Here is a 13,771-nt window from a genome sequence, read left to right as displayed (position 1 = left end):
CCGGGGGTGCACGGCCCGGAGGCTTCCGAGCGCCCTCCCGGAGCCGGGCGGTCGTCCGCACCGTCCGGCCTCACCGCGGCGCCCCGGAGCGCCGCCCATGCTCCCCTGCGCAGCCGCCGTTGGTCCGTCTGCCCCCAGGCCTCCGTCTGTCCCCGGGCCTCCGCTCACGTGCCCGCGGACGGGAACCATGCGGTGTCCGTCTTCTCGCCTCTGGTTTATGTCACGATCTCCCAGGTACGTCCGTGCTGGACCGCGCGTCGGAACTTGCGGACTTTCCGGACCAGTAGCGCCGCCTCGTACATGCAGAGCGCGGTTGTTCGTCTGTCCGCCCGACCGGACACTCAGCTGGTTTGCATCTTGCCTTTACGTATTTATGACAGAGACACAGCGGGAGGGAGCACAAGCGGGGCAGAGGCAGAGGGAGAAGCCGGCCCCCCGCTGACCAGGGAGCCCCGTGTGGGGCTCGATCCCAGGACCCTGCGGTCATGACCTGAGCCCCCAGGTGCCCTAGCTGGTTTCCTTCTTGGGGCTCATGAATCTCGCTGCTTTGGATGCGGGTGAGCACAATGCGTCAAGGTTTTGGTTTCAGGTTTTGAGTACATACCTCCAGGTGGAATTGGAGCAAGTCCACGGTCCTTCCCGGTCAGGTTCCGGAGGGGCCGCGGCACTCGTTCCTTCAGGCTCTCCACATCGCGGCCGACACATGGTCTTCTCTGGCGCTCTGCTGGTAGCCGGCCTAGTGGGGTGTGCGGTGCCGGCGCAGTTGGGTTTTATTTGCATGTCCCTGATAATGAGTGATGTTGGACGCCTTTTCATGGGCTTGTTGGCCACCTGTGTATCTTTGAAGAAATTATCAAGTTCTGTGTCCGTGTTTTCAGTGGGTTATGTTTTTGTTTTTTAATTTCAGGAGTGCTTTATATATTCCGGATATCAATGCCTTGTTAGGGATGTAATTTTTAGGTATCTTCTGCCATTCCACGGGTTTTCCTCTGTCGTCGCTGTCTTGTGACACACACAGTTTTCATTGTATTAAAGTCCCATCATAACCTGTTCTTCTTTCGGTCTCCTGTCCCTTAGATGTCATATCCAAAAAGTCACTGCCAAATCCAGTGTTGTGAAGTTTGCCCGCCATGGCTTCTTCTCAGAGTTTTACAGTTGTGGCTCTTAGATTTAGGTCTTTGATTCACGTACGATTAGTTTTTATATATGGCTTTAACTTCTTTTGTTTGCGTGGAGCTATCCAGTTTTCCCAATGCCATGTTGGAGCAGTTAGGCCTTTACCGTATTAAAGCATCGCTCTTCTTTATCAACTGTGGGTCAGGGGGGCCATGTGTACGGACATCCTGTGACTGTTCGGGAAAGTTCGAGAATCAGTGAGGCCCCCAGGGGGCGCATCAGAGACGTAGAGGCCAACCACAAAGCTTTCTAAGGCCAAGGTATTTGGAAGGTCTTCACAGATTTTTGCCACCTGAGTCCTAACAGTGCTGTTGGCGCATCTTATTAACGCCGAGGACTGTGAGCCTGGTATGCACATGTAAAGCCAGTCAGACTGCACAGACGTGACTGGGGGTTCCCTGATAACCATCAGGCGTGAGAGGGGTTCCCTAGGTGGGGGAGAATCTTTTCTAACAGAATTTTAACTGCAGAAGAGATGCCAGCCTGTCTACAAGAGAGAGCTCTGGTCCAGTGAGAAAGCAAGGGAAACACGACTAAACATATGGACCCCCGTGAATGGGGAAGCTGTGTGAGGTCCATTTGTATGAGCTGGTTTCTCTGCATTCATACTTTGGGCAGCTGGGACAGGGGAGGAAGGCCCTTGCTGTGGCCTCACTCATATTTGCCCACTGGTTTTGGTCACGGTGCTACCATTTTGTCAGTAGACCAGTGGTTTAATGCAAGTACAGTGGCTAGTGGAGGGAATTACAGAGGTCCTGGTAGGACCAGATTGTTATTTGGCCTAAACCAGAGTTCTCTCTTTATGGATCCAAAAATTATTAGATTTCCAATATTGTTTTTCCTTTCCTGGGACCAGTTGACATTGACATCTCTTGTCAGTTTTTCCAAATTATCACTTGGGAGGGCATCTCTTTGGAGCACAACAGAGGTTTGGGTTGAGAGCAGTGTTTTTGGCAGAAATATCAGCGGGGGCTTGACTCCGGCTGCCAGGGAGCCGAGTCTGGAACACCAGGGAACCTTAATGACAGCCGGCCAGCAGAAGTGCGGTGCCTCATAAGCTCTGGACACAGGGGCCTTTTTCCTCAAGCTCCCCCCCCACCCCCGCCCAATGCAGGGCTTGAACTCACAATCTTGAGATCAAAACCTGAGCTGAGATCAGGAGTCAGACCCTTAACTGATAGAGCCACCAGGCACCCCCACAGGAGACATATTTAATCTTACCCCATTGGAGGTAAGGAGGCCTTGATGCTTCCAGAATGTTCCAAAGCCCTGAGCCACCCCCAAAGACATGCCAGCCATCAGTATAAATGTCCACAGGTCATGATCCCAGGGTCCTGGGATCGAGGCCCATATCAGGCGCCCTGCTCAGCGGGGAGTCTGCTTCTCCTTCTCCCTCTGCTACTCCCCTGCTTGTGCTCCCTCTGTCAAATAAACAAAATCTTAAAAAAAAAAAAAAAAGAACCGTCAGCAAATCCTTAAGCTCCTGCCTCTGGTTAGAGGAGTTTCCTGTCTGCTGTCCCAGGGATTCAACAGTAAGCAGCTGTGAAGGGTTTCATCTGGACCCGGAGGTAGTCCTTGTTCCAAGGCGGATGCTCTGGGCACCAAAACGGAGTCCGGGCAAACAACACCTTTTCTTTGGAGACCGTAGGTCCCTTTCAGGCTAGAAGTTTGACAGTGGACGCGCCTCCCTGTGAAGACGTCTGGGAAGGGAGCAGAAGAGCAAATCCTCTACACATTGTAACCACGCACGTCGAGCCTGTCCAAAACTTTGTGTCATCCAAGTCAGCCTTTGAAGGACCCTCAGTGCCACCCTGGGGCGTGACTGCCGGGGTGTCCTGCTGTTCTCCCCAAGTGAAGGCAGAAAGATGCCAGCTATCCTTACCGACCGGAGTTCTAACCAAGCACCCCCCAGGCCAGTTACCGTGGAAACTTCGCTTGCAGTGGGAGTGGGTGCCAGCAGCACGTAGGGGTTAGGAACAGCAGGGGCCTGAGGGGTCCCTGCTCAGGGGCCTGAGGGGTCCCTGCTCAGGGGCCCAGACAAAGGTCCATTCCTGGCTGCTGGGTTTCCTCCCAGGTAAAGCGGGGTTGTGACAGGGACTGGTACAGGGGATCATGAGGCCCTGAGCCTCGAAATTCTCTGTCATGGGCTTGAGGCCCTGAAGGGCTTCTGTATTTTTAGGGCATTGATTAATTCTAGGGAGAGGTTTTGAGCTTTCTAGCTGAATCTTGGGAGCTGCGCTGTGGATTTTACCAATATCAGCTGAGGATTTTGCCCAGAAAGAGGGTGTTAGCTGATCCAGTAGAAATAAATGATGGGTGTTCCCAGACTCTGCAATGGTCCTGCCAGAGGCAGAGCAGATAAAAGATATCAGAGCGTCATCTAATCCCCTGGTTGGCTATTTTGATCACTGCCGTCAGATTCTAGAATTATCTTCCTCTTCAGGGAGGAAGGAATTCTGGCACGATACTTTTGTAAGGAATCCCAGAGCAGGGAGTAGGGGCGGAGGGACTGAGGAGAAAAGAGTGGGTGCCCCTCCGAGGGAGTGGGTTCAGAGGCGGGAACCTGCTGAGGTCGGTAGGAGACCCCCACTGTGAAGCGTGTGCCCCTCCCAGGGACTGCTCTGCCGCCGTGGGGCTGGGCTGCACGTGTGTAGCTCTGGTGTCAACAGGGACAGAGAGAAAGTCACTCCCAACTTGGAGAGTGGTTTCTCCCAGCCAGCTAAGAGACAGGATTGGGAGAGGTCTGTGTGTCCCTCTGGGAGTAATGGCCACCCCAGTCCAGTCACCTGTGGCCCAACACAGGGTCCCCATCTCTTGAGGTGGCCACGGCAAGGGGGGTGCTGTGGATGGAGCCTGGCAGGAACTCGAGGAGGCCCACACCAGTCAGCCCTGGCAGGGCCAATGGGATGCGGCTGCTGTTGGGCTGACCAAGGTGCCTTGGTGCATGTTGGCGGGGGGGTGGGGGGGAAGCAGGGAGTGAGGAGGGGGTCCGGGGAGAGGGATGCTGGAGGTGTTGCTGATGCAAAGCAGGGCAAGCCAGGGTGACAAAGTTCTATTTTGGGGCTATGTGGCTCTGCGCGTCAGCAGCACACTCCCGTGGGGATGGTCCCCAGACGGTAGGGGAGGGCCAGCAGCCAGTGGGAGGTCAGAGGCTGTTCCAGACCCCTGGGGCGGGGGAGACAGGGCAGGAAGAGTGCAGTGGGATGGGGCGGAGGGGAGAGAAGCTGGCAGGGCGTCTCCTCCCTGCAGCCACCCCCGAGGGGGCAGGGCCAGGGAAGCAGCAGGGCACCAACTGCGCGAGGTAGCAGGCTCTGGGGACTCACAGGGTCTACAGCCTGCTGGTCTCAGCTTCCAGAAGTCTGGAGATTCCTAGCGCTGCCCTGCTCACTCACTACACATCCCCCTGAGCACTGGCCGCGTGCCAGGCATGGTGTTAGAGGTGGACGCGTCCCTGTCCCTGTTGCTGTTGGGAAGCCAGGCTGGCCTACGTCAGGCTGGGCCGGGCACACCCGGTGTGCTGAGCAGCCCTGACCTGGCTCAGGAGGTGGCTTTCCGGGGAAGGGACGCCTGGGTTGGGACCTGAATCCAGGGAGGCCAGAGGCCAGGCAGAGGCTCAGATGCCACGACCCCAGCTGCCATCGGGACTGTTCTAGCACCTTCCGGCTCAGGTCCCTCTCGCCTGGGCCCTCCGTTAGAGGCCCTCATCCCTGGAGTCCCTAATCACAACTCACGCTGCCCTGGGGGGTCTATGAGTGGTGACCGGTGGGAGCCGGCCTCAACTCCTATAATGGAAGGTCAGAACGAATGGGAGAAGCCGCCCCATGGCTTTCCAACTTAAGCAACAACAGTTCCTCATTTCCCACAGCGTCTAGGCGATCCCCAGCTCTTCTCGCCTAAATGTGGACGTGGCCACGGGACTGAGGTCTGTGTCCAGCTGGAAGGCGGAGAGCCATGCCTCTCCCTCATGTGAGCTTGTATCCCGGGCTTCATCTCAGTGAGGTGGCCTCTGCTTCTCAGGCATGCGGGCAGAACCAGCAGGCTGCTTGAGGCCGACAAGCCCCCAGCCAGCCGGGGTTCCCGGGTGTAGACACAGGCCGGGCCTTCTGATCGCAGCAGCAACACAGAAGCTTGACCAGCCGGACCCGGTAACTACCCTGTGACTTCCCTCGGGTGGTGTGCGCACACGACCTGTGGCTTCCGGGGGACATACCACCTGAGACCGGCGTCTTTGTCTCTGGCCTTGCCTCTCTGCCCTTTTGTGCTCCGAAATGGTCAGGTCCTCTGAGCAGACAGGACCCCAAGACCGTCTGGGGCACTGGTGCACCCACACGTCCCTCCATCAGTGCCTCTGGTCAGCAACGTGAAATCAAGTGTCGCAGCGGCCCTTCCCCACGGCCGAGCCCTCTGGCCCTGAACTAGAACGAGTGTCATGGGGACCTGCTCTGGGCCGCCCTCCCACGAGGAGGCTGGGAGGGCGCGCTGGGTGCCGTCAAGTGCTGTGTCATTCGGATGTCTTCATTTTCAACCCCTGGAGACCTGGCGGCGGATGGGCCTGCGAATGCTCCCGGAGACGGGCGCCCACACCGGCCTGGCTCTGTGTGGCGGTGGACAAGTGCTCGAGCATGTGGTGCCTCAGAATAGCCCCCGCCACCTGCGGTCGCTGCTTACGCCGACTCCTCACGCCCTGTCCCGAGCTCCACCCTGGTGTGAATGCTGCAGCAGGACCGTGTGGGCCACAGCCCCCGCTCACCAGCTCTGGGGCGCAGGGACAGGGCCCGGGCCTGGGCAGGGGGTTGAGGGGGTCTCTGGGTAAAATCCAGAGCCCCCCCGGCCAGCCCTCCAGCAAGCCTGCAGCTCTGGAGGCTGGAAACAGTGTCCACCAACGCAGAGAACTTCTCGGCAAAAGTCACTGGGTAAGTATTAAACCACAGCTCAGTGCTCGTCATTGACCACTGCTAAGAGATCCCAGGGATAGGGAATCCTGCCTGTTCTCACCCAGACGGGCCCATCTGCGGTGTTTCCAGGGAGCTGGGTTTGCTAATTGCCTTTGTCCGGACGCAAGCCACAGTTGCCCCCCCCCCCTTTCAGGCCAGAGGTGGGCTTGCTGGAGTCCCGGTGCGTGAGGCAGGAAACTGGGAAACCTTGGAGAAGAGGCTTCTGGCTCCTCGGGGCCCTAACCGGGCTCCACAGCTGCCCAGAGGCTTCTCTAGCCGTCTGATGGATGGACGCAAAAACAGGGAAAGACGAGCTTTCTAAGGAGAATGCGCTAAGAAACGGGAGGAGAGAATCTGTGTCCTTTTTCGGACCAGGGAGTATTAACTTTGTCTTAGTTTTAATGTGCATTTGCCTTTACAGGGGTCCCTGCCGGCCACTGCTCAGAGCCCAGGTGAGGGACTCCAAGGCCCACAGCCTCCGGGGTCTCCCTGAACAAAAGTGCTTGGGGGGGGGTGTCTCTCTCTCTCTGGGGTCTGGGCAGCTTCTGGGGACGTCAGCCTCTGCATCTAGGCCTGCAGGGCACTGGGGAAGATGGGGTGGTGGTTCACTTGCAGCCCCTGAGTGTGAGCCCCTGGCGGAGGAGGGCAGGGGTCGGGGGCGGTGGTCCTTACAGCAGCGAGGCTTCCGGGGCTCACAGGAGAACGGGAAGTCAGGGTGATTTGGATGCCACCTCAACAAGGTTTCCCTTGGAGGCACAGGTGGCGAGGGACCCCGAGTCCCCGAGCTTGGCCCCTCGGGTGTGTGTCCAACAAGGCCGCACTCCCAGGCCTGGCCCTCTGTGAGCAGGATCGTATGGCCTCTGCTCTGGACACAAAACCTTCCCTCGCTTTGGCAGAACACGCAGATGTAAGCCTGCCGAACGGGCTTCGGGTGGCTGGGTTTGCAGAGAGCCCTGGCCTGGCCTGTTTCCTGGGTTAGCCTCTGGGCGCCCCGGAGTCGGCAGGCTGGCCATACAGCTAACGGCACGTCCAGTGGAGAAGGGACAGGAGCCAGAAATGAGGGCCACACACGGCACCCCCACGGCAGGGAGGAAGGAGAAACAGGAGTCACTGGTTTCAGTGATGCTTGTTTTCAGCCCAACCCTGGAAAGCGTGTCCTTTCAACGTGGAACCATGTGCAAATCCTCAATGAGATATTTTCCATTCTTTTTTGCATGACATCTTCAGGACATCGTCCTATCTCAACTTACGGTGCATTTCGAGGGCTCCATAGGCACGGTGGCCAGTGGCTACCATCCCGGGCACTCCGGGCCTCTCTCCGGTCCCGGCCTGTTCCCCTTGTCTGCTTCTCTCTTTCGTTGGCCCCCCACACATGAACCCTCGGCTCTCAGTTTGCTCCAAACTAGTTAATACAGGCAGTTTGGGTGCAGAAAGGGTTAACCTTACCAGATAACTACAGCAGGAGTGGGAAAAGAAAACTTTGGAAAGCAGAATTGTGACCTGCATACAGATATGCAGTGAACACCTGTCACAGGTTTTAGGTACTCAGGGCACCTGAGGGGCTCGGAGTGAAGCAGCTGCCATCTGCTCCGGTCATGATCCTGGGCTCCTGGGCTGGAGACTCGCATGGAGGGGGGCGTTCCTGCTCAGTGGGGAGCCTGCTTCTCCCTCTGCCTGTCACTCCCCCTCTTTCAAATAATAAAATCTTAAAAAACAACAACAACAACCCAGATTTTATGTACTCATTAGTTCCGAGGGGACCAATAACGAGCGGTCAGTTTCTGCACATTCTGTGTTATGTGTGTCATGCCCAGCGTTCTTGCCGTAAAGGAAGCCCAGGAAAATAGAGCATCAAGAACACCATAACGAGGAGGGAATGTAGTGCTGTCTCGTATTTATCGGGACGAAGTCAGCACGTAAGTGGCCCTCTGTAGTTCAGACCCGTGTGTTCAGGGTCAAGGGACCCGTTCAGGGATGCTGGAAGGAGGCTGCTCTCCACACAGGTGCAAAGCTGGCTTCCTCTGCGGAGAAGGGGGAGACCAAAGTGGTCGCAGGTCTAGGGATGGGAACCTGTGGCCTTGTTGGTCACCTACGACTTAAAGACGACGAGGAGGTCACAGAAGCCCCACAGAACCAGCAGTTCTGCTCTGCATGGAAGACGCCTGCGAGCGGTCCACTGGGTCTCACGTTTCTCTGCAGAGGCTTAAATTATGCCTGACTTTCTGAAATCAGTTCGTTGAACAAGCAGAACTCAGGTGCGAATGGAGGCTCATAAGCTGGCCTGGTTGTGTCCCTGCCCCCCTACCCCCCACCCCATCCCTGCTCCGGCAGCTCCAGGACTTTCATGATCATGAGTCAGCATGAGAAAGTGCTAGAACTTTGAATTTCAAGTCTCAGCGTTGTAATTAAAATCGTCAAGTCCCAGATAAAAACAAAGACCGAACACCTCTCCAGGTGAAAATGGTTTTCCTCTTGCTTGTCTCCAGGGAAGGAAAGTGTTCCGCTTCCCAGCTCTTCCCACCTCCCAGCTCGGGGGCTGCAGCCAGGCTGGGGGAGGGGAGGTCCGCCTTTGCGCAAGGGACTGCCTCTCTCCCTCCTCCCCTCCTGCTGCCCTGCAGTTCCTGAGATAAGCCAAGTCCCCTCCACACCCTGGTTTCTGCAGATGACGGGGGGGAGGGGGGGGGGACACCAACAGTCCTTTCCAGAGAAAGGCTCTCCCTCTCTCCAGCCTTTACCACACCCCCACACCCTCCGCCACCGACAGACACAAGCATGCGGGCTTTTCCTCTCTCCTTTGGAAGCGTGCAAGTCTGCATGCTCTGGTGTGTACCTTGCTTGCATTTCCAAAATGAAGTAACTTTGTGTTTTTGGATGGGTTCCTGCGTCTTCCACATGGGGCCCAGCATGCACGTGTGTGCACACACGCGCGCGCGCACACACACACACACACACACACACATGGGTGCAGGGAGGCCCACCAGTGGGGCCCTTAGCAGAATGGATGCGGAGCGCAGGGCCTGCATGTGGCTGGTGCGGGCCTGGTGGAGGCCATTCAAAGCCCCGCAGTCCGTCTCCTAGATGTATCCTCACCCATAAAGTGGGCACACGCTGGCCCACCATTGCGGAGCAGTCTGGGGTGGCCCGAGCTGAGCCGCCAAGTGGCTGAGTCCCTCCACTCCCCCTGCTGGCCCCCACCCCATCCATCCCAGACAGGCCACTACTGCAGGTGTGATTGGAAAACAGCATTTATTGTGGTGTCCCTAAGGGCTGGCCCCGAGTCGCAGCTGCGTCGAGCTCACTCCTCCTTCTCGTCCCCGTGGGTGATGATGTAGCACAGAGACTTGTAGTCGATGTCCCCTGCCATGTCCATGGGCGTCAGGGCGAACATCTGCTCCACCTGGGGGGGGGGGTGTGTGGTCAGAGGCAGACTGGCTGGGGGGCCTGCGGTGGCCAGCAGGGGTGACCCGTGACCCGAGGGAGACCTGTGACCCCAGACCCTCCCCACTGACTCCCAGCCCAGTGCCTTGCGGCTAAGAGCCCTGTGAAGGGGAGGGGAGGGCCTCGAAGGAACCAGAATCCTCACCTCAGTCAGAGAGAACTTGTCTGCCTGGGTCAGGAGAAGCTGCTTGAACCTGGGGAGAGCCAAAGTCTGGCCTGGTCGGGGGGCTATGAAGGCTCCCACGGCCCAGGTGGCCGCCCTCCCCCGGGGCCCCCTGCAGATTCTGTGCCCCTTCTCACACACTTACTCATCCTTGTTCACCACACCCTTGCCATTGGGGTCGAACATGCGGAAAGCGCTCAGGATGGCTTCCTCGGGGTCTGTCCCTGGGAGCCCAGGCGGGGGGGAGCAGGTGAGCACTGGTGCCCCTGGCCTCCCAGCCCCCACCCAGGAGGCCCCCCGGGGTGCAAGAGGCCTGTCCCGTCCCAGGAGAGGAGAGGCTAGGGCCACCTCCCCTTGGGGCAGCCTGGCCAGGAGACCAGGATTTGGGACTTGGGTCGGGGTGACCAGTGCCCACGGGTCGGGGAGGCAGGGGAGAGCTCCATGGGCCCTGGGTGGGCCTGGGCCAAGGAGAGTCCAGTCGAGGCCTGGGTGGGGCTCGGGAGGGGCTCAGGTGGCTTCCAGGCCGGGAGACCCAACCCCCCCCCCGGGGCTGACCGTTCAGCTTCTCCCCAAAGAGTGTGAGGAAGACGGTGAAGTTGATGGGGCCCTTCCCCTCCTGCAGCATGGCGTCCAGCTCCTCTTCCGGAACGCTCACCTTCCCTGGCGGCAGCGGGGCACGGGATGGACACGGGCCGGCCAGGCTCCCCGCCTGCCCAGGCCGGCCCCCCTCCTTCCCTGCCACAGACCGGGGAGAAGCGTGAAGCAATGGGGAGCTGTGGCCAGTGCAGGGGAGGTGTGTGCTAGCGGACTGAGGGGGAGAGAGGTGGGAGCAGGGAAGGAGGGAGGCAGGCGCTGCCTGGCCAGGGGGCCTGTGCTTTCTCAGTGGGGCTCCCACCAGCCCCCTGAGCCGGAGCCGCTCCCCTGGTGTGAGCAGCCACCCCCTCCTCTGCCAGCAGGGGAAGGTGAAAGCACTCACCGAGCTGGGAGTAGGTCTCCCGAAGGTCTGACTTACAGATGATGCCGTCACGGTTCTGGTCGATGCAGCTGAAGGCCTGGGCGGTGGAGAGCACCGTCCTTCAGAGGGAACAGCCCCCACCCCGGGGAAGGCCGGAGGTGGGGAGGGGTCCTGGAGGGTGGACGGACCGGGAGGGGCCGGGACGACTGAGTACTGAGTACCGAGAAGAGGGGGTAGAGGCAGGGTGGGTGTCAGGACCGGTCCCAGGCCGCTGGGGTGGGGGCACTCACTTCCTTGAACTCCTGGATCTGGGCTTGCTCAAACATGGAGAACACATTGGAAGAGCCTCGCTGGGCCTGCTTGGTGGCTGCGGCCTTGCCCCGGGTCCCCGCCTTCCTGCTGGCCTGCAACACTGTAGGTGGGGAGAGGCCCTTTCCCCGGCTCCCCAAATACTCCTCCCTTCCCACGCACACCTCCCGAGCACTCCTGGGAGAGCACTCCTAGGCCCGGCTCCTCTTCCCACCTCTGGAGACCCCCTCTCCAGGCCCATCGCGAGGAGAGACGTCACCAGCTCTCTTCCCCCAGCCTACTGGACAACACCTGGGAGCCTGCTGGCCTCTGGCTACCCCCCGGCACTCACCATCCTCTCTCCGTGGCAGCCGAATTGCTACAAGGGGCCCGCAGCCCCTTTTACATTTCAGTCTTATCACCTGGAGCGCCAAATAAGGACAGGAAGAGAGGACAAGCCCAAACTTGGCAGCCCTGCCTGAGCTGGGGGAAGACAGGGCCCCAGGCAGATTCCAGCCACGTTCCTGGTGACCTTCGGGCCCCCTGATGTCTAAAATCCAGACATCCACCCATCCAGCAGCAACGGCTCCCAAGGGCAGAGCTCACAGGCTCACAGCTTTCCGCCGCTCTGGGTGCTGAATGAGGTATCGCTCCGAATGAGAAGTCTCCCGTATTACCCCCACCTGACTGTCCCTCCTGCAGGTCCAGTCTAGAACCTGCCCCATCCAAGAGGACAGCGTGCGGAGGACTGGCCTGAGGCCTCTACTGGGCTTGGGAAGGGCAATGGGTATTTCTGAGGATGGTCTCTGGCCTGAGACCCCCAGGGATTCCCGGAATTTGGGTGGACGGGGGCCCTGGCCTCTGGTCCCTCTGACGGAGGACAGAAGGCAGCCCTGAGCTGGCTGTGACCCCAAATGAATCTGTGTGCGAGGCATGTTTGGAACACGGTGCACGACCTGCGCCCCAAGCATCCCCTTGGACCCCCAAGAAAGTGGTCTTGAGTCCTTCATGTGAGGCTCCATGCAGGTCCCGGGCTCATCCCACTCTGCTGCAGGCCTGCCTGCTCCTTTAGGGCCCCGAAAAGGGCTGGGGGCTGGGGACCTTCTAAAACAGACGTCACGGGCCCCTGGCTGCCCTCTGGAACCCGGAGCAGAGGAGAGGGCCCACTGGCTGTCCTCCCTCCCCTGGAACTGGGCTCTTTGCAACTGCGCCCTGCCCCTGGGGGGGGGGACAGTGCAGAGGCCAGCTGGTAGAGCAGGCGCTTGGGTGGTCCATGGGACCCCAGGCCTCTTTTGTGCAACAAAAAGAGTTTGACGATACCTCCTTCTCTCTCCGGAAATGAAATCCGTAAAATATATAACCTATTCTCAAAGGGAACTTAAAAAATCAAGAGCAGCCTCCGAACGGCAGGGAAAAGAGCTTAAGAAGTAGCTTACTTCGGGGGCGCCTGGGTGGCTCAGTGGTTTAATCCGCTGCCTTTAGCTCAGGTCATGATCTCAGGGTCCTGGGATCGAGTCCCACATCGGGCTCTCTGCTCAGCGGGGAGCCTGCTTCCCTCCCTCTCTCTGCCTGCCTCTCTGTCTACTTGTGATCTCTCTCTGTCAAATAAATAAATAAAATCTTAAAAAAAAAAAAAAAAGAGAAGTAGCTTACATCGACACAGGGTCCAACACGGATGCCGAGACCGAAGGACTGCTGTGCAGTAACCGGACCCTTGTGCGACATCCCAGTGCATAACCGAGATTCAGGAGACCTAAGACGATCTGCCCTGGTCCCCCACAGGACACCCGGAAAAACCAGAGAACGTCTCAAAGCCACGGCTCTGGGGTGAGCTCCGAATCAAACAGTCATTGCGGGTCTGTGGTTCCTCTCATCGCAGAGCGCGTATGGTCTAACCCCACAACGTGACAGGTTAACGGGGCATAGCTGAGAGAGGGCGCCAGGCCTGGCCCAGCTAACTCAGAGCAGGCACGTCGCCCAGGAGCCCCTGGAAGGACCTCGGCAATCACCCTCCTCTCCTCCCATCACTGTCACAACCCAAGTGGCTCCAGGGGGCCCCGGCGGAGACCAGCCCTGTCCCACCTCCCAGAGCAGCACCCGGGCCCCCAACTCCTTCCCAGGCGCTCCCAGAGGCAATTAGAGCCTGTGGGTCCCCACGCACATCCCGCAGACGGCCAGGCCAAGCTGGTGTGTCCAACCACCCTCCCGCTGAGGCCACCTCTGTTCCCACAGCCCAGTGTGTCCCTTCACATTCCCCAGCACAGCTGGCTGGAGGGCATGGTGAATTTCCAGACACCGAGGCTTGTGGAACATCTGTGCACATGTGACCATGTTTCCATATTGTCCCCCTGCCCTTATGCCCAAAGATCAAAGGACACTGGTCAACGCCATGTTCTAAACTTTTAAAACGTTTAATTAAAAAAGCCACACAGTCACAGGTTGGGTGTGGGAGCTTGGTGTGGCGCACAGAGGTCTGGTGAGAAAAGAGAAGCCTGGGTGGCCCCTTGCGTGCGGAGTGCTGACCTCTCTTTCCCCGTCAGCCCTGTGGGAGCCCAGGACCCCATCACAGAGGTGCTCCCAGGCCTGCTCGGGGGTGAGAGGGGAGAGGGGTCCCTCTGGGCACACAGGGGCTATAGGGGCTCTGTGTCCTGCACCACCTGGAAGGGTCCATCCCAGAGCCACAAACCACTCATGGATGGTGGCAGGAGAGCAGCAAGGCCACCATCTCCAGGCCTCGGGGTACAAGCAGCCTCCAGGGTGGAGCTGGTCCTCTCCCATTTCCCGGTCCCCAGCAGGCATAAAAACAGCCAGGCCTGG

The 13,771-nt window shown here is 58.9% G+C and overlaps 1 protein-coding gene across 1 annotated transcript; it reads right to left on the bottom strand.

Moving 5' to 3' along the window:
- Nucleotides 1-9,329: 9,329 nt before the first annotated feature.
- LOC111157023 (myosin regulatory light chain 2, atrial isoform) lies at nucleotides 9,330-11,312 on the bottom strand. The gene is made up of 7 exons (XM_022518223.1): nucleotides 11,307-11,312; nucleotides 10,957-11,070; nucleotides 10,688-10,763; nucleotides 10,267-10,371; nucleotides 9,857-9,935; nucleotides 9,694-9,742; nucleotides 9,330-9,507 (listed from the first exon to the last, which is right to left on the bottom strand). Exons 1-7 carry the CDS (start codon nucleotides 11,307-11,309, stop codon nucleotides 9,406-9,408), a joined length of 528 nt encoding a protein of 175 aa, XP_022373931.1. The 5' UTR covers nucleotides 11,310-11,312; the 3' UTR covers nucleotides 9,330-9,405.
- Nucleotides 11,313-13,771: the final 2,459 nt, after the last annotated feature.

The sequence above is a fragment of the Enhydra lutris genome, unplaced genomic scaffold (assembly GCF_002288905.1).
Source record: "Enhydra lutris kenyoni isolate GAN:26980312 unplaced genomic scaffold, ASM228890v2 scaffoldscaffold51, whole genome shotgun sequence".
Taxonomy (NCBI): Eukaryota; Metazoa; Chordata; class Mammalia; order Carnivora; family Mustelidae; genus Enhydra; species Enhydra lutris.
Note: the sequence above shows the minus strand (reverse complement) of the source record. Positions and strands in the feature narration are given on the sequence as shown.

Bases quoted from the DNA above. Each gene is read 5' to 3' on its own strand.
- LOC111157023 (XM_022518223.1), bottom strand. The intron at 9,936-10,266 runs GTCAGCCCCGGG...CTGGGCTCCCAG, and splicing joins CTTTGGGGAGAAGCTGAACG to GGACAGACCCCGAGGAAGCC. The intron at 9,508-9,693 runs GTGAGGATTCTG...CCCCCCCCCCAG, and splicing joins ACAAGTTCTCTCTGACTGAG to GTGGAGCAGATGTTCGCCCT.